At 59.8% G+C, this 22,113-nt stretch overlaps 3 protein-coding genes across 8 annotated transcripts; 2 read left to right on the forward strand and 1 right to left on the reverse strand.

Moving 5' to 3' along the window:
• The first annotated feature begins 830 nt into the window (after positions 1-830).
• Positions 831-6,200, forward strand: Gtf2h4 (general transcription factor IIH subunit 4). 6 transcript variants are annotated; one of them, XM_060368994.1, is made up of 15 exons: positions 831-995; positions 1,303-1,502; positions 1,910-2,052; positions 2,314-2,418; positions 2,926-3,057; positions 3,299-3,395; positions 3,480-3,568; positions 3,686-3,797; positions 3,928-3,996; positions 4,118-4,201; positions 4,386-4,518; positions 4,677-4,807; positions 5,283-5,330; positions 5,453-5,531; positions 5,917-6,200. In XM_060368994.1, the coding sequence occupies exons 2-15, from the start codon at positions 1,482-1,484 to the stop codon at positions 6,087-6,089; spliced, it is 1,416 nt and encodes a 471-aa protein (XP_060224977.1). In that variant the 5' UTR covers positions 831-995; positions 1,303-1,481; the 3' UTR covers positions 6,090-6,200. The 6 variants fall into 6 exon arrangements, with proteins under 6 accessions (XP_060224977.1, XP_021506978.1, XP_021506977.1 ...); XM_021651303.2 differs by having other exon boundaries at positions 1,308-1,636; XM_021651302.2 differs by having other exon boundaries at positions 1,308-1,502.
• A 138-nt stretch (positions 6,201-6,338) lies between these two features.
• Positions 6,339-15,840, forward strand: Vars2 (valyl-tRNA synthetase 2, mitochondrial). The gene is made up of 29 exons (XM_021651301.2): positions 6,339-6,765; positions 6,848-6,929; positions 7,013-7,113; positions 7,492-7,613; positions 7,692-7,758; positions 7,847-7,944; positions 8,313-8,394; positions 8,507-8,626; positions 8,900-9,011; positions 9,339-9,427; positions 9,761-9,851; positions 9,993-10,120; positions 10,202-10,305; positions 10,522-10,603; positions 11,169-11,245; positions 11,316-11,391; positions 11,587-11,692; positions 11,791-11,861; positions 12,012-12,137; positions 12,212-12,316; positions 12,394-12,462; positions 12,548-12,626; positions 12,711-12,838; positions 12,918-13,070; positions 13,641-13,847; positions 14,770-14,881; positions 14,976-15,151; positions 15,250-15,369; positions 15,449-15,840. Exons 1-29 carry the CDS (start codon positions 6,577-6,579, stop codon positions 15,554-15,556), a joined length of 3,180 nt encoding a protein of 1,059 aa, XP_021506976.1. The 5' UTR covers positions 6,339-6,576; the 3' UTR covers positions 15,557-15,840.
• A 4,299-nt stretch (positions 15,841-20,139) lies between these two features.
• Positions 20,140-21,009, reverse strand: Sfta2 (surfactant associated 2). The gene is made up of 3 exons (XM_021651284.2): positions 20,702-21,009; positions 20,418-20,500; positions 20,140-20,317 (listed from the first exon to the last, which is right to left on the reverse strand). Exons 1-3 carry the CDS (start codon positions 20,877-20,879, stop codon positions 20,231-20,233), a joined length of 348 nt encoding a protein of 115 aa, XP_021506959.1. The 5' UTR covers positions 20,880-21,009; the 3' UTR covers positions 20,140-20,230.
• Positions 21,010-22,113: the final 1,104 nt, after the last annotated feature.

Genomic DNA, 22,113 nt, shown 5'->3' on the forward strand with positions numbered 1-22,113 from the left:
AGTAAAGAACCAGAGAGCAACATACCAGAGCGTAATAAAAGCATAACAAAGTCTTACATGGTCTCACCATCTTCGCCTTTGGTAAATGTGCTTTTCATCCTAGCACTGGTGCTTTCTTGTGCAGATTTCTTACTCTTGTTGGGCTTGGTATTCTGTGATATAACAGAATCTGCCCCATAAGAACAGGAGAACTGGGCTGGACAGAATCTGCCCCATAAGAACTGGACTGGCTTAGAGGTTAAGACTGCTCACCCAGAGGACCCGAGTTCAATTCCCAGAAGCTCACAACTGTCTGTAATTTCATTTCCAGGGGATCTGACACCCTCACACAGACATAGGTGCAGGCAGAATACCAATGTACGTTAAGAAGAAAAATTTAAAAAAAGAGCATTTAGTAGCCAAATAAGGACAAACTGGATTGTGTTCATCCTCGCCACGTGGAAATGCTCTTCACTGTGCATTATCTCAGCTTCACATCAGAGGTCCAGAAACCCAGTTTTGAGGTCTCTAAAGCTAGCACGCAACCACTGAGCCGCCCATCACTGAGCGGTCTCAGCGCGCCGCCTCTGGAGCAGCTCCGGATTGGGTGCCGCCTCCTGCCTAGACGGAACAGAGATTGGCTTTAGCAGCAAACGAGAGGAGCGGAACCAAACAGTCCTACTAAAGGTGTTCCTAGGGAATCCCAATGGGAAGACAGCTTCTCTCGTCTGGTCGTCTTGCGGTGCCTTTCGGGAATTGTAGTCAGAGCCTCCTCACGGTGCTCCAATGCATTTAGGAAGAGGACTACAATTCCCAACATGCCCCGCGACAGGCGCGTGCATAGCCTATTCTCATCCCCTTTACTTCTCACACTTTATCTGCACTCCCTTACCTTTGTACTGCTCTTGGCTGGGTCCTGTCTGTGAAGTCCTTCGTAGTTCTCCCACCGTTTAGAATTCTCATCCTTTGCTTCCAGAAGCCGAGGAGAGACATTAGCTGAGATTAAGCGACAGCTGGTGAGCTGGGGTGCGCGAGGGGCATCCGAGTGGTGAGGGGGTAAAGGGAAGGCGTGGAGCGAGAGGTGGCGTAAAAGGAAAGCCAGAAGTGTGGAGCTCGGACGGCGTGGGTCTCAATGAAGGGGGTGAAGCTGACCGGGGGAAAGGGGTAGAAAGGGATTTAGGCATGAAGGCAGTTTATAGCTGTGTCTCCAAATCAGAGCTAAGGACTTGACAGATTTGGAGCTGAGAAAAGACTGGGCTCAAACAATCTTTTGATTTTTGTTTTTGTTTTTTTTTTTTGTTTTTGTTTTTGTTTTTTTTCGAGACAAGGTTTCTCTGTGTAGCCTTGGCTGTCCTGGACTTTCTAGACCAGGCTGGTCTCGAACTCACAGAGATCCCCCTGCCTCTGCCTTCCTGAGTGCTGGGACCACAGTGTGCGCTACCACGACCGGCCTCAAACAATCATCCTTGTCACTGCTTAGATGAACTGGAGACGTCATTGATATGCAAACCAGTTTTGCCAAGGTAATTCTGTCACTTGTCCACATCGGTGAGGATCTGGATTTGCTCCTCAGGGGAACATACACAGAAATGAGAACAGTTCTGCCACCTGGAGACTGAAAAAAGGCTGAACTTTTAGGGCAGATGTGGAACACCAGGTGAGCCACATTCCCGAAATCCTCGCACTTGGGAGGTGGAGACAGAAGGATCAGGAGTTCATAGCCATCCTTGGCTACACAGCAAGTTCTAGACCATCCTGAGCTGCATGATGAAGAAGCAGGAACATGAGGGGTTTGGGAGGAATGGGTGATGAGTGGTACCAGAGAGGAAAGTACAGAAAATGGTAGGTTAAAGTGGACTTGATAGATCTGGTGTCAGAGTGACACTGGCCTGGATCACAGAGAAGGGCTTTTGACATTTGTCCCTGTCAGGTGATGGAAAGCGCCCCTTCTGGGGGTGGACTGAACAGAACACACCTACAATGCAGAAATCTACAGGAGTTTTTAGGGGGCCTGAGCCCTGGGGTGCTGGACCGGTTGTACGGGCACCCTGCCACTTGTCTGGCTGTCTTCAGGTGAGGAGTCTTCAAAGGAAGGGGAGTGTGTGGGGAAGGTATCGGGGCCTGCAGACTGAAATTAGCTATAATGTTTAGCCCAGTGTGAGTACCAGGGCATTAGACATTGCTCTAAGCTGCATCAGTCCAAAACAGAAGGAGGTTGTGGGGCCAGTGGGCTGGGCAAGGATATGGGTGATGGCATGAGACGTTTGAGAGGCAGAGAGCGGAGATGCAGGTGTGAGGTAGCTTCTGGTAACATGTGGCCTCTGAACCTTCCAGGGAGCTCCCTGCTCTGGCTAAGAACTGGGTGATGAGAATGCTATTCCTGGAGCAGCCTCTGCCTCAGGCTGCGGTGGCCCTGTGGGTGAAGAAGGAGTTCAGCAAGTGAGTCCTCTGTTCAGCTGGTGCCAGCATCCAGCGTACATACACAGGAGCTTGGATCAGACCTAGGCCTTTCAACAGTCCCCTCTACATGGGGACTGTTGAATACACTTGCAGTGTTTTCCATTTCAGAGAGTTGTGATATTTGTAACTAACTAGCTGTGTGCTAGTTAAAACAAAAACAAACAAAAAAACAAAAAGGGAAAAAAAGCATGCCTGGAAGTTGAGAGGCGGAGACAGGAAGATCAGAAGTTCAGGGGCTACATAGTAAGCCTGAGGCTGTTCCAAGTTTCAGAGAAGGCTTTCTGCAACAAAACAAAATCAAAACAGAGAGAGAAACAGCAATGAAAAACAACCAGGTTCTCCTTAGCATCAGTACAGACATCTGAGGCAAGAAAACACAACTTCACTCTGCAACACTGTTCTGAGGACACCAGTTTAGAAAAGAGAGGTGGCGCCCCTGGCGGTCTTTCCACTCATGACAGACCACCCAACTGTGCTCCTGTCCAGGGCCCAGGAGGAAAGCACAGGGCTCCTGAGTGGCCTCCGTATCTGGCATACCCAGCTGCTCCCTGGTGGACTCCAGGGCCTCATCCTCAACCCTGTCTTCCGCCAGAACCTCCGAATTGCTCTTCTGGGTGGGTATGTCATTTCTCTCTCTTGCTGAGCTACGCCAGGGGAACTGCTGCTTACACTGCTGGGGAGAAGCTCCTGATACCCCCCCAAGCTTATGACCCCTCCCCCCAACTCCTTCAAGAATATACTGGACCAGGTGTGGGTATAGGAAATGTCCCCTTCTTGTGGTCCATGGTGTGAGGGTGGGAAAAGCCCCAGGAAGCAGGAAACAGACAGGGCTCCTCACTCCTGCCCATCCTGGCCACAGGGGCAAGGCCTGGTCTGATGACACAAGTCAGCTGGGACCAGACAAGCACGCCCGGGATGTCCCCTCACTTGACAAGTACGCTGAGGAGCGCTGGGAGGTGAGGACTGGGCCTCTGTGCGCCCCTGTGCTCTCGTCCCCTGAACCCTCGAGCCCCCGCTCTCCTGACTTCCTTCATCTCTAGGTGGTCTTGCACTTCATGGTGGGCTCCCCCAGTGCAGCTGTCAGCCAGGACCTGGCTCAGCTGCTCAGCCAGGCTGGGCTTATGAAGAGGTGAGGAGGGCAGCTCGGCCTTCTCCTGGGGCATCTGGGGGTTAGGAGGGATTGGAGAGTTGGCTGAGAAGAGTCTGAGGAGGTGTCGCCCTTCTCTGGACCCCTCTGCATTTCTAGCACGGAGCCTGGAGAGCCGCCCTGCATCACTTCCGCTGGCTTCCAGTTCCTGCTCCTGGACACGTCCGCCCAGCTCTGGTACTTCATGCTGCAGTATCTGCAGACGGCCCAGGTGAGAGCCAGGGCCTAGGTCAGTGCACTCACTCCCAAGTCCCCCAGTGGCAGCCACACCCTGTACTCGGCTCCCTTTTCCTGCCGCTTCCTCTGCCTCATTTCCTGTCTCATCTCTGCTTTCTCTTCAGAGCCGAGGCATGGACCTGGTGGAGATTCTCTCCTTCCTCTTCCAGCTCAGCTTCTCTACCCTTGGCAAGGTGAGGAGGGAGATAAGGAGAGCTTATGGGGAGGTGGGACGGTAGGAGTGAGCACAGAACCAATGAGGAGGCGAGAGGAGGGACAGGCTGGCAGTGACCCGAAGGGCCATCTCTTCTCCAGGACTACTCTGTAGAGGGCATGAGTGACTCTTTGTTGAACTTCCTGCAACACCTGCGTGAGTTCGGGCTTGTTTTCCAGAGGAAGGTGTGTACACCCAGCCACCTGGCTTCTAGGCGGTTGGGGGCAGTAGAAGGCCCTTGCAGGACTCTGTGCTCGGGTCGCCTGAAGGGGGACAGTAAGGCCGACGGTTTCACATGAGGCGGCTGGTGGAGGAGGAGGGTGTTAGGGTGTCACCTGAACGGGGACCCTGATTTCCTGCGCCCTCCAGAGGAAGTCCCGGCGTTACTACCCCACACGCCTGGCCATCAACCTCTCATCCGGCGTCTCCGGGGCCGGGGGCACTGTGCACCAGCCAGGCTTCATCGTCGTAGAAACCAACTACCGACTGTACGCCTATACGGGTAAGGCTGGACGGGGTGGCACAGGAGAAAGCCCAGTTCCGGCCACCTCTCCTGGGTGGTCTGTGAGCGGCCGGTATTCTTACACGTGAGGGCAGGGCTGGAGGAGGGCGGTGTGGGCAGCCTCCTCACTGCTCTCCATCCCTGGATCCCTGGGCCAGAGTCGGAGCTGCAGATTGCGCTCATCGCCCTTTTCTCTGAGATGCTCTACCGATTCCCCAACATGGTGGTGGCCCAAGTGACCCGGGAGAGCGTGCAGCAGGCCATCGCCAGCGGCATCACAGCGCAGCAGGTGAGCTGCCTGGAGTGGAGGTCAGGAGACGGCTGTGCCCGTCCTGGAGGCAGCCTCGGGCCTGTCAGCGGTGCCGGGGCGCCTGAGCACCAGGCACGTGAAGAGGAATTAGGGACTCGGGGCGGAGCCTGAAGGGGAGACACGAAGGGAGGCGGTCTAGCTCCGAGTCTGTCTCACCCCGCTCCCAGGAAGCAGCAGTCCACCCCACAGCGCAGTTGAAGACTAGGTGTTAAGACAGTTAGCCCAGCAGCAAGTGCTCAGAGACAGTAGAAAGACAGGGCAGGGCTACGGCTAGAGCAGAAGATGCGCCGTGGGAGTGGCAGGTGTGGCCAGTGGGAGTAACCTGCTAGTTACCTAGGTGCCTCCCACCCGGCAGTAACAGCTGAGCAGGGACAGGCCGAGTACGGCAGCTCTCGGCTGGAAGATCACATTAGGCGGCTGCTCAGATGCCTTTCTGCCTCCTGTGTTTTCCTAGATAATCCATTTCCTAAGGACCAGGGCCCATCCAGACATGCTCAAACAGGTATGGTTGGCTCCAGGGAAGCTGGTGCTGGCAGCCGGGGCGCCTCGCAGTGAGCGGATGGGTGAGAAAGGGACACCCAAAGCCCTGTGACTGCTATAGCTCCCCCCCCCCCGTCTCTGCAGACTCCTGTGCTGCCCCCCACCATAACAGACCAGATTCGGCTGTGGGAGCTGGAGCGGGACAGACTTCGCTTCACTGAAGGTGAGCGCCCCCCTCCACCACCACCTAAGCTTGGGCACTGGCTAACGAGGTGAGGCCGACTGACAGTTCAGCCATGATAACGAAACAGGCCTGGCGCAGTCCACGTTTGTTTCCACAGAGAGGGAGAGAAAAGCTCATCTTTTATCTTGATGTTCTGCTCGCAGGATATGTCCAGATCAGTGCAGTCCGGATTAAGTCAGGCGAGGGCAAGGGGCGGGGTGGTTCAGCCACTACCGGGGCGGGTTTGCACGCGCTGTTTTCTGCTCTTTCCGAATGTGTGTCTGCTCCGGGTGTTGCGGCACTGGCTGGCAGCCCCGGCCTGCACGCTGCGGAGGGCCGAGCGCACTGCAGCCCCTCACCTCCTGCCTGTCCCACCCAACCCCAGGCGTCCTGTATAACCAGTTCCTGTCGCAAGTGGACTTTGAGCTGCTGCTGGCCCACGCGCGGGAGCTGGGCGTGCTGGTGTTGGAGAACTCGGCCAAGCGGCTGATGGTGGTGACGCCGGCGGGGCACAGCGACGTGAAGCGCTTCTGGAAGCGGCAGAAGCACAGCTCCTGAGCCGGCCGCGGGCGGGCGGGCGGGCGGGCGGGCGGGCGGGCGGCTTTCCGACCCAGGTGTATTTGCTTTACAAACCGGGACGTTTCTTGTTTAATAAAAGTATGGAAAAAGCTTTGCGGCTCCGGGAGCTTGCCCTTGTCTTCCCACACAAGTTGCGGGGGCCACCCTGCAAACAGAGCCCGGCGAGCGGGCGTTCTCTGCGCAAGCGCGCCCGCCCCGCCCCTGCGTGCGCGCGCACCCCGGCGCCCCGCCCCTCCCCGCTCTCCGAGTTTCCGCGCCGCTTAGCTGGGCTCCCGGGTGCTCTAAGCCCGGCTCCTCCGCGCGTCCGTCGGCACCCGGCGCGGGGCACAGCGCCCGCCTTTGCACGGCCTGGTGCGGGTGATTCCGCAGCGCGGCCGCCAGGCGCCGCGCCCCGGCGGAAGGACGCAGTGAGGGGCTGACCCCGCGCCCCGCCGATGAGCGGACCGCCGGCCCCCAAGCGCTCCCGATGCCTCGCTTCCCTCTGGCCGCCTTCCGGCCGCCGCTCGGCGGGCTGCCGCCGTCCCGGGGCCTGCAGCCGCTCTGCACGCAGCCGGAGCCCGGCGCGCCCCTCCCGCGGAGGAACCGCGAGGCCAAGCAGAGGCGCCTGCGGGAGAAGCAGGCGGCCCTGGAGGCCGGGCGAGCTGACCGGAGCAAGGTCGGGGCGGGGCGGAGGAGGCTGGATCGGGTGAGTGCAGCCTGCCGCACACACGCGCACACACCGCGTCTCCTCCCCGCAGGCACCGGCAGCGCCCGCCAAGGCCTGGAGTCGCAAGGAGGTAGTAGTGTATGACGTCGCCACGGAGCCGGGTGAAAAGAAAGGTGAAGTGTGGGGCGCGCTCCCGCTTGTCCTGCCCCGCTGCCGGCGTGCGGCTCGGTGGGGGACCTTTCTTCCTCTTCCGCAGACGTCTCCGCGCCCCTGCCCCCTGCGTACAGCCCCCGGTATGTGGAAGCGGCCTGGTACCCGTGGTGGCTGCGAGAGGGCTTCTTCAAGCCGGAGTATCAGGTTAGTGCGAGGCAGGGCCTTCTGCGGGGTCCCTGGGACAGAACTTGGGGGCTCAGCTGGTGGCGCAGCTGAGCGTTGCTTCTTTTGGCACTTGGCTTCAGAAGTTCCTTTTCCCTTTCCCCTTGTTGGATATTCTTGAAATTCTATTATTATTATTATTACTATTATTATTTTGAGACACGGCGTCTCTGTATGGCCTGGCTGTCCTGGAACGCACTCTGTAGAGCAGGCTGGCCTCGAACTCAGAGATCCACCTGCCTCTGCCTCCTTGGGATTAAAGTGTGCCTCCTTGAGGTTCTTTTGCCCCGCGGTCACCGGGGGTGCTGCTTGCCCCGGCTGCGTCCCTTCCTCCCTGGCCCCTGACTTCCTCCCTTCCAGGCGCGGCTGCCCCACGCTACGGGGGAGACCTTTTCCATGTGCATTCCACCTCCCAACGTCACCGGCTCCCTGCACATCGGCCATGCACTCACAGTGGCCATCCAGGACGCGCTCGTGCGCTGGTGAGGCATGGGGCCGCTGGCGGGGCTGGGCTGGTGAGCATCTGTGAGCTCGGGGTCCCTGACGTGCTTCCGTCGCAGGCATCGGATGCGTGGGGATCGCGTGCTGTGGGTCCCGGGCTCAGATCACGCGGGGATTGCTACACAGGTGTGTCTGTTGACCCGTCTTCGCTTCTTCGGTGGTGTATCCTTACCCAGAGCAACTCGACCAGCAATGTTTTTGTGCTTGATCCCAGGCTGTGGTGGAGAAACAGCTGTGGAAGGAGCGGAGAGTGAGGAGACACGAGCTGAGCCGGGAAGACTTCCTCAGAGCCGTGTGGGAGTGGAAACATGTGTGAGCAGGGTGGCAGGGCCGGCGGGTGGCAGGGCCGGCGGGGGACGGGGAGGCTTTGCTGTCACCGCTTCTCCTGGCTGGCAGCATTCCCCTCCTCCTGCCTCGTCCCTAACATCCTCAGAGCAGGGGCTCTGACGGGCAGAGGGTGCATGCGTGTCTGCGTGTGCGTTATGTTTATGTGAGGGTGTGCACACTTGTGTGTGTGTGTCTGTGTCTGTGTGCGTCTGTGTCTGTGTGCGTGCGTGCGTGCGTGGTTCTGTCCCGTCGGCTTCCAGGCTGGGTCAGGCGCGCCGCAGGCCGAGGCGAGCATCCATGGTTAGTGTCAGCAGGGGCTCCGGCGTGTTCACCGACCCAAGTCTCTGGTGCAGGAAAGGAGGGGAGATCTACGAGCAGCTGTGCGCGCTGGGAGCCTCGCTGGACTGGGACCGCGAGTGCTTCACCATGGACGCCGTGAGTTCCCGCTGCAGGCCGGCGGCGTGGGGATCGTTGGAGCCAGTGTGGGCCGTGCTGGGTCGAGGGGCCCCGGTCCAGGGAGTTCAGGGTGCACACTCGGTCGTTCCAGGGCTCCTCGGCAGCTGTGACGGAAGCCTTCGTGCGGCTGCACCGCGAGGGGCTGCTGTACCGGAGCCGCCAGCTGGTCAACTGGTCGTGCGCCTTGAGATCGGCCATCTCGGACATTGAGGTGAGCGAGGGAGCCAGGCTGGGGGGGAGCTCTCCCCGAGGGCAGCTGTGTCAGGTTCTCGCCAGCTCCGGTCACTGTCACTCAGAGAGGGCGGCTTTGTAGGAACGCTGTAAAGAGGCTCAGCACGGCGCCCGTCGCGGCCTCTGAGCTCCGTGACCTCACGGTGGACGATCCTCCCAGCCCTGGGGTGGGTGGCAGGAACAGAACGCATGGCTGTGGGCATCCTGCACGTGGGCACCGTAGACACGGCCCTCCTGCTCCTCGCCCCGCCAGGTGGAGAGCCGGCCCCTGCCCGGCCGCACAGAGCTCCGGCTGCCCGGCTGCCCGGCCCCTGTGTCTTTCGGGCTCCTCGTCTCTGTCGCTTTCCCTGTGGATGGAGAGCCTGGTGAGTGGGCCTGAAAGCTGCCCTCCTACCTCTGCCTCCCATTCTCTCGAGTGCACGGGGGGGGGGGGGGGCGTTTGGGACCTCTGGTAGGTTTGCACTGCTGTGGGTACCTGCTGTGCTGTGGGGCCCCGGGTCCACACAGCAAGTTCAAAGCCAGCCAGGGCTATGCAAGGCCCTGGCTTGGTAAGACAGTGCGGAAGGAACCCTGTTCTAAACTGCAGCTGTGAATGTTGGAGAGGAGGCAGGAGGGGGCCCGCTGGATCCTGTCGGGGAGGGCGGGCAGGCTGGGCCTGATGGCTGACCTTGGGGCTGGAATCTTGTCTCCAGACACGGAGATTGTGGTGGGAACCACCAGGCCTGAGACCCTGCCGGGCGACGTGGCTGTAGCCGTCCACCCAGACGACCCACGGTACACGGTGAGTGGGTGGTGTGTGCCCCGCCAGGCCTCCCGCCCCGTGAGGCAGCCTGTCCTCAGTGGTAGCCCTCCGTTGGAGACCCTCCTCAGCTCTGCGCCAGTTCCAGCCTTGCTCGCCTGCCTTTGCTGTTCTGCTCTGTCTCACGTGCAGGGTTAACTGGCCACGGCCTCTGGACCAAGTGCGGCCGCTGCGTCTGTGGGCCACACTCCCGGGCTCTCCCTCGGGAGCCCGGCCCTTGAAGCGGCACGCTGCGCCTTGCTCTGGCCCCTTTCCCTTGCTTCCTACCCTCTCGAGTGCTCATGCCCGTTCCTGACAGCTCACCTTTCCCTTTAGCGTCTACACGGGCGACAGCTTCGTCATCCCCTGACAGGACAGCTGCTCCCTGTCATCACAGACACCTCAGTTGAGCCACATGTGGGCACAGGTGTGTGGATGCCGAGCATGCAGGGAGGGTGAGAGGGGAGAACGGGAGGAGGATGAAGGTGGGAGAGTGGGAGGAAGGAGGGGATGACCCCTGGAAACCACAGCCGCCATCAAGCCAGCCTCAGGCAGCTATTTCCCCCAGGGGCGGTGAAGGTGACGCCTGCTCACAGTCCAGCCGATGCCGAGATGGGGGCCCGGCACGGCTTGACCCCCCTGAGTGTCATTGCAGAGGATGGGACCATGACGTCGCTCTGTGGAGACTGGCTGCAGGTGAGCCCGCCTTGGTGTCACCCCGTCTCTGCCCCACCTCCCCCTCTTGCCTGAGGCCCCTAACCTTGTCACCTTCCCCAGGGTCTTCACCGATTTGTGGCCCGGGAGAAGATTGTGTGCACGCTGAGGGAGCGGGGCCTGTTCCGGGGCTTACGGGAGCACCCCATGCTGCTGCCCATCTGCAGGTGCCCTGTTAACCTTGACCGGGGGCTGCACCAAGAGGGAATGGACGAGGCTTAACAGTGACCACAGCCTGGGCTCTGTGTGCCCGGCGTGTTCTGTCGCTCTTGATGACAGGACCCGGGCCGGGGTGCCTCAGCCCTTCAAGTGTCGGGGTTCCTGTGGGGTCTGGTCCCCAGCTTCTCCTTAGCCCTCAGGGCCTCTCCCTGCCGCCCTTGCAGCCGTTCCGGGGACGTGGTGGAACACCTGCTGAAGAGCCAGTGGTTCCTGCGTTGCCAGGAAATGGGGGCCCGAGCGGCCAAGGTACGGCCCTGTGTGGGCCAGTGGGCCTGGGAGGAGGGGAGCCCCTGTCGTCGGGCCCCGTGGAGATGGAGGAAGGCCGGCTTGCGTCCTTGTTCTGGCACAGAACCTTGGGCAGCATTTCCGGTCCTTTCCGGTGTTGTGCCGTCACGGGGACGTAGGTGATGGTTGGCTCAGCCGGGAAAGGCACTGGCTGTGAAGCCTAGCCTCGGTTCAGTCCTGAACCAGTGTGGCAGGCGGAGACAACGGCTCCCAAAGTTGCCCTGCGGCCTCCGTACGTGTGCACATATGCATCACACGCCTGAGTTTTAAACCTGGAAGTCATCTGTGTGCCCTGTGGTTCGCAGGAGGCGCTGAGAGGGCAAGCCGTGGACCCGGCTCCTCCCTGCTGTCTCCGTCGTGCGTGAGCCAAGCCCTCCCCCTGCTGAGCCTTCACACTGGCCTCCTCGGAGGGGTCGTTGTTATGTTTTCTAAGCCAGGGTCTCACTGTGCAGCCCCGGCTGGCCTCGAACTTGCAGAGCCCGCCTGCGTGTCTGGATTAAAGGCGTGGGCCACCTCTCTCTGACAGGCCGTGGAGTCAGGGGCCCTGGAGCTCTGGCCCGCCTTCCACCAGAAGAGCTGGCAGCACTGGTTTGCCCACATTGGGTAAGGTGGCTCTCAGAAGGGGGGAGGGGCCCACTGGTCACACTGGCATCACGGGCATCGTCCTGGACAGGGACTGGTGTGTCTCCCGGCAGCTGTGGTGGGGACATCAGATTCCAGCCTACAAGGTCGTCGGAGAGAGTGCAGAGGTTAGTGAGAAGCCTCTGGTCGGAAGAGCCTGCAGGGGGGGAGGGGGAGGGAGGTCAGGCTCTGTCCTGCAACCTCCTGAGTGACCGTCCCCCTCCCAGTGCCTGCCTTCCTCCAGAGCCGTCTGCCGCTCAGCACCCGGGAAGCTGAACAGTGAGTTTCACACACATCCCTTGGCGTCCCCTCTTCGTTTTTAGGATGACACTGAGGAATGTTGGGTGGTTGGTCGGTCAGAAGCTGAGGCCAGAGCCATAGCCGCCAAGCAGACGGGCAGAGCAGGCCCAGAGCTGACCCTGGAGAGGGGTGAGTGCCTGGTGGGCAGGCCGTGGAGGGCTGACAGGGAGCCTGGGGGCAGCAGGGGCCGGGGCCTGAGGCTCCAGCTGTTCCCGTCTCCTTCCCAGACCCTGATGTCCTGGACACTTGGTTCTCGTCGGCTCTTTTCCCCTTTTCTGCCCTGGGTTGGCCTCAGGAGGTGAGCTATCCCGTGTGTGTGTGTGTGTGTGTGTGTGTGTGTGTGTGTGTCCGTGTCCGTGTCCGTGTCCATCCCGGAGCGGCAGCCACCTCATGCTCTCCGTGAGGCAGGCTGGGGCAGGCTGGCCTCACAGGCTGTTTGTTGCCACAGACGCCAGACCTCGCTCACTTCTACCCGCTCTCGCTCCTGGAGACGGGCGGCGACCTCCTGCTGTTCTGGGTGGGCCGCATGGTCATGCTGGGGACCCAGCTCACCAGGCAGCTGCCCTTCCGCAAGGTACCGTGCTCTCGTGCCCCAGCCTGCCCCGGAAGCCCCGGCCAAGCCCTCGGCTGACCGCTCCGCGTCTCCAGGTGCTGCTTCATTCCATGGTTCGGGACGGGCAGGGCCGGAAGATGAGCAAGTCCCTGGGCAACGTGCTGGACCCTCGGGATGTCATCAGCGGGCAGGAGCTGCAGGTGAGACAGGGCTGTAGCTCAGGACACGATTCGTGTGCTCTGACCCCGCGGCCTATGAACGTCTCACTCGTCTCCAGGTGCTGCAGGCCAAGCTGACAGAGGGCAACTTGGACCCGGGAGAGCTAGCCATTGCAGCCGCGGCACAGGTGAGAGCCGCAGCAGCTGCCCGAGCCTCTGCAGCTTCCTCTGCAGAGGAAGGCGCTGGCCACACCTTCCTCCCTCTGGTTGCAGAGAAAGGACTTTCCTCACGGGATCCCCGAGTGTGGCACAGATGCCCTGCGATTTGCACTGTGCTCCCATGGAATCCTGGGTGAGCCGAGGCGGGTAGTTTGGCCGAGGGTTTCTGTGTGGGCAGCCCCAGACGAGGGTGACTGACTCCTCCTCCTTCCTGCAGGGGGCGACCTGCACCTGTCTGTCTCCGAGGTCCTGAACTACCGTCACTTCTGCAACAAGCTCTGGAACGCACTGCGCTTCATCCTCCGGGCCCTGGGGGAAGGCTTCGTGCCCCAGCCGCCGGAGACGGTGGGAGGGGCAGCCAGCCTGGCCGGGTGGCAGGGGAAGGGCGTCCAGCCCTGGGGTCCTCATGCCCTCCCTCCTGCAGGTGTCTCCCTCCTCTGCCGTGGACGCCTGGATTCTGAGCCGCTTGGCCTGCGCAGCCCAGGACTGTGAGCGGGGCTTCCTCAGCCGGGAGCTCTCCCTTGTCACCCACACCCTGTATCATTTCTGGCTGCACAGTCTCTGTGATGTGTACCTGGTGAGGGCGGCACAGCCTGGTGGGTCCGGGCCTGGGTGGTGTGTGGCTCTGGGTGTGCCGGGTTGTCCGCTCATGGAGGAAGGGCGTGTTCCTCCTCCGCTGGCCTGGGCTCTGCAGTGTCCAGAGCTGTGGCCGGCCTCCTAGTGAGAAGGTGGGGGAGTCTAGAACAGGGGGCCGGGGAGTGGGGCAGAGGGGGTTTCTTCGACCCCACGCTGCTGTGTTTAGAGTGTGGGCAGCTGCGTGCGGGGAGGACAGGGTCCCGTGACAGCCGCCCAGAGTGCCTCTCGGGCGGTCAGGGCAGGCAGAGGTGGCTGTGCGCCGAGCTCCCTGCTTCTCAGCCTTGTTCCCGCAAAGGACACGGCTCACTGGCAGACCTCCTAGTTCGTCTGTGCCTCTTTCCTAAACTGTACCCTTCCTCTCCCGTCTCTGGGAATCCGTGCTGTGGACCATGTGCGCATGCACGTTCCAGGATAGATGTGCAGGACCTTCCCTGTCCTGGGGACTGGTCCCCACCGGCACAGCGGTGAAGGGTGTGCGTGGCCATGCTTCTACCGTAAGCTCTCTCCTTAGGAAGCCGTGAAGCCGGTGTTGGCGAATGTACCCAGCCCCCCGGGACCGCGGCAGGTCCTGTTCTCCTGCGCAGACATTGGGCTGCGCCTCCTCGCCCCACTGATGCCCTTCTTGGCAGAAGAACTTTGGCAGCGGCTGCCGCCCAGGCAGAGTGGTGCCCTTGCCCCCAGCATTTGTGTGGCCCCCTACCCCAGTGCCCACAGCCTGGTGAGTCATGGATGGGCAGGGATCCGGGACGCGGGGCAGCCTTTGATGTCTGAAGGCTGTAGGTGACTGTCAGCCATGGAGCTCTTTACGTGAATTTCCAAGTCAGGTCGCCAGGCTCGCCTGGCAGGATGACCTGCTGATCATTTCCCCAGACACACTTTTTTTTTTTTTGGTAAATTGAGACAGGGTCTCTATGTAGCCTTGGCTGCCAGGGACTCACCGTGGACCCACCTGCCTCTGCCTCCCGAGTGCTGGCATGGCACCATGCCGACCCACTGGTTTTGATATTGTCTCACTACAATGCTGTTTTCAGCCTCAAGAAGTCAAGTTTGAGCTGGGGGTGGTGGTGCACACCTTTAACAGCACGGGAGGCAGAGGCAGGAGGATCTCTGCGTGGGAGGCCAGCCCGACCACCCGGTTCCAGGACTGCCCAGACTACAGAGACCCTTGCCTAAAACAAAACAAAACAGGTCGGGGAGAAGAACGAAAGTCTGGAAGTCCAGGGCTGGAGAGGCAGCTCAGCGGTTAAGAGAATTTGTTCATGCAGAAGACCTGGGCTCAATTCCCAGCACCCACTTTGGTGGCTCACAGCAATCTGTAACCCCAGTTCCAGGGGAGTTAGCAGGCACACACATGTTACACATAAAAATGCATGCTTGCAAAACATTTATACCTAATACAGTTGTTGTAGATTTAAAATTGACAGTCAATGGGCTCTGTGCGTTGATAGTATTTAGGTTTGTAGCTCAGCTGGGGTTGGTTGGCATCTTGAGAGTGATGAAAGCATCAACCTTTGGTTGGCAGCTCTCATGCTGTTCTCCTGAGGGGGAGCTATTGCCTGGAGAGGAGGCAGGTGGAGAGAGGACAGAGCCAGGAGAATCAAAAGGCCGAGTCTGGTGCTGATGCTGCGTTTCCTCACCAGGAGTCCTGGCGTCAGCCTGAGCTGGAACGCTGCTTCTCCAGGGTCCAAGAGGTGGTGCAGGCGCTGCGGGCCCTCCGAGCCACCTACCAGCTCACAAAAGCCCGACCCCGAGGTGAGGCTGTCGGGAAGGGCCAGCCTGCGGGCACAGGAAGCAGCGTAGGCACCCTTGCTCGCACTGACCGTTTCTCCGTCCCTGCATCCACTAGTGCTGCTGCAGAGCTCCGACCCGGGAGACGAGAGCCTGTTCCAGCCCTTCCTGGAGGCCCTGGGCACCCTGAGCCACTGTGGGGCTGTAGGATTCCTGCCCCCAGGGGCAGCGGCTCCCGCAGGCTGGGCCTCGGCCCCACTGGGGGACACCGTGAAGATCTACATGGAGCTGCAGGTGACCAGAAGGGTGGAGGAGCCTTGGGCGGAGGGGTGGCAGGGAGGGGCCTCGGGGAGGCTGTGCAGGCTGCAGGGTCTCCGGCTTCTCGTTCTCAGGGTCTGGTGGACCCCCAGAGCCAGCTACCTCGGCTAGCTGCCCGGAGGCAGAAGTTACAGAGGCAGCTTGATGAGCTGAGCCGGACCACAGCAGAGGGGGTTGCGGAGAGGCAGCAGAGGGTGAGTCTGGGGGGAGCCTGCGATCCGGGGGGTGTGGGCGGAGGCCGGCTCACCCATTCTCATCTCCTCTCCCGCCCAGCTCTCCTCCCTCCGCCTGGAATTGTCAAAGCTGGACCAGGCGGCCTCCCACCTCCAGCGGCTGAGTGATGAGGCTCCAGGGTGGGGAGACTCTGAGCTCCGCTCCTGAGTGCCACGCTCCTCAGACCTGCGTGAGCACGGGTGCCTCTGCTGGTGCGGCGGGACCTCAGGGTGACTCATTCTGTAAGAGGAAGCAGAGCAGGTCCCTGTGCTGTAAGAATGAGGAGGACAGGGCCGGAGTGATGGCTCAGGGGTTAAGAATACTTGCTGTTCTTCCAAAGGTCGTGAGTTCAATTCCCAGCAACCACATGGTAGCTCACAACCATCTATAGTAAGATCTGATGTACTGACAGAACGTTGTATAAATAATAAATAAATCTTTAAAAAAAAAAAGAATGAGGAGGAGATGACGTGATAACGCCCCAGACACACCTTCTTGTGGTCCGTTACCACCTGGGCCTCACTTGACTCCGAAGAACCAGCACACGTGGGTCTTAGCTTCATTCTGGAGCTTCATTCTGGACACGGAGCCAGAGAATGAAGCCAGCTGCGCGCTGATCGGCGGGAGTCTCAGCGCTGGCTCTCAGCGCTGCTCAGGGGCAGCTCGCTGCTGCTGCTGCTGCGGTCACGAGGTTCACGCGTGCTGGGAGCTTCATGCGTGCTGGGGGCTTCACGCGTGCTGCTGCTGGCAGACGTGCAGGGTCTGGCCACCTCATCTGCCGCCCTCGGTCTGATTCCTCTGACACCCCAGCTGCACTCAGGACCTACCTCAGATGCTACCAGGTGTCTGCACTCTTGATGGAGGGAGGAGGCAGAGGGCCTCCTTTTTCCCTTGGTTCAGTGGGTGAGAGAGTTCAAAAGTCATCAACGGGGACAAGGGCAGACAGGGAGCTGCAGTGTGTGGGACAGTAAATGGGTCAGAGTAAACCTCAGGAAGATGCAGTTAAGCTAAGACTTCCAGGAGGGGCAGGGACTAGCCGTGCGGGCCTGGGAAAGAAAGTGTGGCACAGAGGTCAGAGAAAGCGAGCTGAGACCTGTATTCCCTCTGTGTGTGTGTGTGTGTGTGTGTGTGTGCGTGCGCGTGCGTCTGTGTGCATGCGCACGCAAGCACATGCATGTGCACTCGCTCTCAATGGGGACCTGTGCTGGAGCCAGCTGACTGGACTGGAACAGAGTTCCTCTTCAACTCTGGTTAGTGGCTGCACATGGGTCCACAGTTACAAACCTTTTTTTGTTATCACAGAAGTTAGCATTGAAAAAACCATGTGAGTGCTGGAGAGACGGCTCAGTGGTCAGGCGCACTGGCTGCTCTGCCAGAGGTCCTGAGTTCAATTCCCAGCACCCACATGGTGGCTCACAACCAGCTATACTGGTACCTGGTGCCCTCTTCTGGCCAGCAGGAGTACATGCAGGTAGAGCACTGATACACATAAAAATAAGTAAATAAATCTTAAAAACCAGACCAAGCAGTAGGCTCTTTGAAGGGTAGGACTTCCTCTGAAATGGCAGCTCTTTCCTCAAGTATATTGATGCTGCTTGCGTCGTGTTGGATGGGGCATTATCACACAGCCAGCTGAGCTGCCAAGGGAGGCAGGCTGATGTTGTCAGAAGCCGGGTTTCCAGCTAAGATCTTGAGAATGGCTGTCGGATCTTTTCCCATCCTCTGGAACTTGACAAGCCAGGCCCGCTATCCCGCTGTCAGCCAGAGCTGACGGGCGTCCTCCGTCCTCCAGCTTCATCCCCGGTGCCCATCTCCTCTGGTCCCCAGATGAGCAGGCTGGAAGCCTTGGCTCCTCACATGACACAGGTTGCAAACAGCTCAGGAGTCCTTTCAGACCCTGCCAGCTTGCAGTCACGCTGGGCTGGCTGTCCCCAGGCCTTGCCGCCCGCTCTGCCCACTGCCAAGAGAACCCAGCTGCAACCAGGAGCACACAGCTAAGGTAGAACGTAGCCTTAAGGGCTGGCCCTTAAGGCCTCAAACTGCCTGGTGGGCAGGGTCGTCTAACTGGGAGTGAAAGTGCTCATTCCTGAGGAGAGGCGAGTCCATGGCACAAGCACAGACACTGAGGATACTTTGTCCCCTAGGACAGCAATCCCTCCAGCCTCCAGAGCGAGCAGGCCAGAGGCAGGGCAGGGGGTGGAATGTGGGCTGGAAAAGCAACATTGAGCAGGCAATTGAACTGGCCCTCTGCACACACACACACACCACCACCCCCAGAAACCGGAACCTCTTCACTCTCAGGCCATGTTTGCCATCTCTTTCCTCTGAATCACAAGGCTTCAAGACTACTTGGGCACTGGAGAGATGGCTCAGGGGCTAAGAGCACTGGCTGCTCTTCCAAAGGTCCTGAGTTCAATTCCCAGCGACCATGTGGACCACTGAATGAATGAGATCTGGTGTCCTCTTCTGCAGAACCCTGTACATAATAAATAAATCTTAAAAAAAAAAAAAAAAAGACTACTTTGGGTTTTCCTAAGCTTCCCTGGCTTAGGAGACAGTTGGAGAGGGGCTGGAGATGGCTGGGCTCTTCAGAGACTCCAAGTTCGGTTCCCGGGTCAGGTGCCTCACAACTGCCTGCAACTCGGGCTGCTGCGTCTGGTTTCCTGCGAATGCAGACATGCATGATGCACAGATCGAGCTGAGCGAGTCTGCTGAGCGAGTCTGCTGAGCGAGTCTTCCGTGCCGCCTCGCAGCCCACCCAGGTGCCCACTCTTAGCTAAGGACCTGCCTCACAGCCCTGTCTCGGGTGTACTGGGTGGGCACCTGTCCTCTCCAGCCCATCCTCCCCAGCGCCTTGGGGTCCGTTCCGTCTCTACTGGGGAGCAGTGGCCTAACCCTCCATCCTGCTTCTCAAGCTCTCTGAGCAGCCGGCTCCGTCAGAGCCCCCTCCCTCAGGCACCTGTCCTCTCATTCCTGGTGGACTGGACAGGGAACTGACTGGGGTTCCCATCTGCTAGTCTCAGGGTGTCCCCTTGCTCGGAAGGGGCCCTTGGAGTGTTAAATGCGTGCTGCTTCCGAGTCCTTCTGGCGATAGAAGTCTTCTCTAATCCTGGACAAGACACTCCATAAAAATAGAAGGGGGGCTGCTGGTCATGTAGGGGCTGCTGAGAGCATCCCCTGGGAAGGACAGAAGACCAAACTGTGGGGTCAGAAAGGTAACAGCCCCAGGGATGAGAGGAGGCTAATGGAAGCTGCCTCAGGTACTATATGGGGTCCCTGGGTCTTCCCTTCCCCTGTTGGCCCTAGTTGGGAGCCCCGCCCCCACGCCTTCCTGCCATTTCTCCTTGAAATGTCTTCCGGGAATGAGTCACCCCTAACTCTGGGAGACTGTTCATTTTCCTTCCTCTAACTCCCCCACAGCCCTGGTGAACCCCGAGGTGAACTGTGGCGCTCTAGGGAAAGACTGTGGCCCTGAGGCAGGGCTAAAGAACACACCTCCATCCACTCTTCAAGCCCGCCCCGATCTGGAGTCTGCACCCCTGACCCATGGGCCACCTCCCTCCGGGTGCAGCCCAGGACAGGTCACAGAGCCCAGAGGCCCCCGGGGACCTGTGCTTACCTCTGCCTGATGCTACATGTTGAAGGACAGTCAGAAGGAGGGAAAGAGGCAAAGCAAAATGTCTGCTCTGCTGCCTCCTGCCCGTGCTTCAGCGGCGTGCTCTGCTGGGGTACCTTGCACTCCCACAGGAGGGCGCTCTTGTATGGGGGTGATGGTGGCTGGGTGGAGAATGATGGACGGGCAATCACTTCAACCCTCCGGAGGGGTCAGTCAGGACTAGGCTACAAGATTTGGCCAGTGAGGAGGCAGGAGAATTTATTTTGTTTTGGACAAAGGGTCTCTGTGTGTAGCCCTGGCTGTCCTGGAACTCACTCAGTAGACCAGGGTGGCCACGAACTCAGGGATCCTCCTGCCTCCCGAGCCCAGGAGTTAAAGCTTTTGTGCCACTAAGACCAGCTCGAGATAAACTTGAGGAAGGGTTCCTGGATCCCAAGGGGGTGTGAACTCCTAAGGTTCCCCTTTGGCCTCGGTCCGTCCCAGATGTGCCCACCTGAGGGACAGGCCCCGTGGGCCATCCTCCCCGAGTTTACCCACGCGGTTCCCAGAAAAGGATGCAGGCACTGCCTCCATCCCCACCCCGTGGGCGAACAGGATCGGATGGACCCTTCATCTGGGACCCCTGAGGTCGTGGTCCACAGCGCCTCCCCACAGCACCTCGACTTCTCAGCTGAACCCCGCACCCCTCTGAGTGCCCTTCACCCTGCTTTCCACCCCACCCTGCCCGCAGGCTGCCTAGGCCTCTGGGGCTGCGGTTAGAATCCTGCTTTGGCTGACATCTGTGAGGAGCCTGGCGTCTTGGCTGCTGCTGAGCCCAGGCAAACAGCCCTCTCCCAGCCTCGCTTTTCTCTTCTAGAAGATGAAGAGGCCTGTTACAGAGCATTCAGGATTGCCACAGGGATCACGTGGAGAAGCAGGACTCTACACGTGTGTGTGTGTGTGTGTGTGTGTGTGTGTGTGTGGCATGTCTGTCTGTCTGTCTGAAGTTCCTTCGCTTCCATTCCAGGCCTCTGTGGTGTAGGCGGGGAGTCCGCTGGCACCCCTGCTCAGCGAACGGGAGAATCAGTCAGAGACCCTGGCATGCAGCTCACCGGCTGCCCTGTGCGCACAGACCCTCTGGACACGGAGGCAATCACCTGGTCTCTCGTGTTTATTAGCACACAGCAGGGCAGGGGCCTGCTAGGCCAAGGCCTGCTCACTCCCGCCCACGCCGGCTTCCGCTGCCCTCAGGCTCCGCAGCTGAGGCGGTGTGAAGGCCCCTTGTGATGAAGGGTAACGTTGGTCCCCGGTGGGAGGTGGAGGAGGCGGCAGATCTGGGGAGCAAGACCGTGTGAGGGGTACCCCACTCGGCCCAGCCAGCCCCTGGCAGGCACTCGCAGACATACACACACCCTCTCCCATCCTAACAACTACCTTTTGGAGCACACTGGGAAAGCCGGAGTCCTGGGAGGCCTGAGAAGCCTCAGTCAGCTTTCCTTGCAAAATCACCTTTGGCCCTGGGAACCCAAAACTGTGGCTCAGGACCCTGCAGCTGGGGTCATGTTACCCTCCTGGTGGGGCACATGTCCCGTCTTCCCTGGAGACCCCCTTTCCTCCCGTGCTGCCCCATCAAGTCAGGACAGGGGCTCCGTGCCGAGGAATCCCGTCTCCTCTCACCAGCCCACCGCAAGGCCAGGCTGCCCTCCTCCCACGCTCACCCGCTGCACAGGAGCTGCTGAGGAGGACCAGGAGGAGGAAGAGGTGCACTGAAGACGCCATTGCGGCTACCTCACCTCTCGGATGGCAGAGGGGATGTGGGAACGGCCTCTCTTCACCCGGGTCCTCAGCACCAGTGCTGGCAACTGGATTTTCCAGTCTCCCCCCAGCGGTCCCCATGACCCTGGAGAGGGCCACGCATGGACTCCTGGGTAATTTGGAGGGCAGCCCCCCCCACTGTTTGCTTCAGACCTTAGGACAGGGTGCATGAGGGAGAGGTGGGAGGAGGGGGCTGGGGGGCTCCCACAGGTGTCTGGGCCCCACCTAAGCCTGGGTCCTCCAGTGGCTCTTGGAGGCTTAATGATTAACTGCTGGAAGGGCTCTGGAATGCGGGCCCCAGGGAGGGGCGGATGAGGCCTGGCTCCTCCCCCAGCCTCCGTGCCTTTCCAGGCCGCGAGGACCGTCCACCTTAGTTTCTGCTGTATGTGAGTGCTGTGCTGCACATGTGTGTGGACAGCACATGTGTGATGCTCACAGAGTCCAGAAGAGGGCATCGATCCCCCGGAACCAGAGCAACAGGAGGGTGTGAGCTACTGTGTGGGTGCTGGGAATCAAACCCGGGTCCTCTGGAAGAGTAACAGAGCTCTGAACCCCTAGGCTGTCTCTCCAGCCCCTAGGCCAGGCCTTTCACATGGGTGTTGCAGATGGAACACAGGTCCATATGCTTGGACCAATGGGCTTAGTAATAACTGTTTGGTTTTTTTAAGACAGGGTTTCTCTGTGTGGCCCTGGCTGTCCTGAACTCTCTCTGTAGACCAGGCTGGCCCCAAACTTACAGAGATTCTCTGTAAGTGTGGTGGTGGCCATGCCCATGGTAGGGAGATGCTGACCCAACTGATAACCTTTCATGTTATTGTGATAGCAGCTGCAGCCATGCTTGGCATCACAGGCGACGGGTCCCATTCCGAAACTCCGTCTGTGCCCTCTCTCTGTCTCATAGACCTGGCACCTAAGGTGATGGTGGCTATCTCTGCCAACCTGAGAAAGGGAAGGGGTAGTTCTCACTGGCCCAGCCAGCTCCAGCTGGTGTAAGAGACAAAAACGAGACAACAAAACAAAATGATGAGGCAGAGAAACAAACGGGAGTTGGGTCTGAGCTCAGCAGTAGACCCCGGCTTCAGTTCCCAGCACAAGGCAGGGGGCCACGGGACGAAGACTCACAGCCGGAAGATGCTCTTTCTGATGGCGGGACCATCCCTAACCTGTCATGGAGGGGGTCCGTTAGAACCCTCACCCCTTCCTGCCGCTCAAACCCCTCCTCCCCCAAATGTCACACAAGCTCTTTAACCCACGACACTTCCCCACTAAAAGCCCCTTTCCTTTGCCCGATGCTGGTCCCCAGGGTTCCCCCATC

This window comes from Meriones unguiculatus, chromosome 16, assembly GCF_030254825.1.
Source record: "Meriones unguiculatus strain TT.TT164.6M chromosome 16, Bangor_MerUng_6.1, whole genome shotgun sequence".
Taxonomy (NCBI): Eukaryota; Metazoa; Chordata; class Mammalia; order Rodentia; family Muridae; genus Meriones; species Meriones unguiculatus.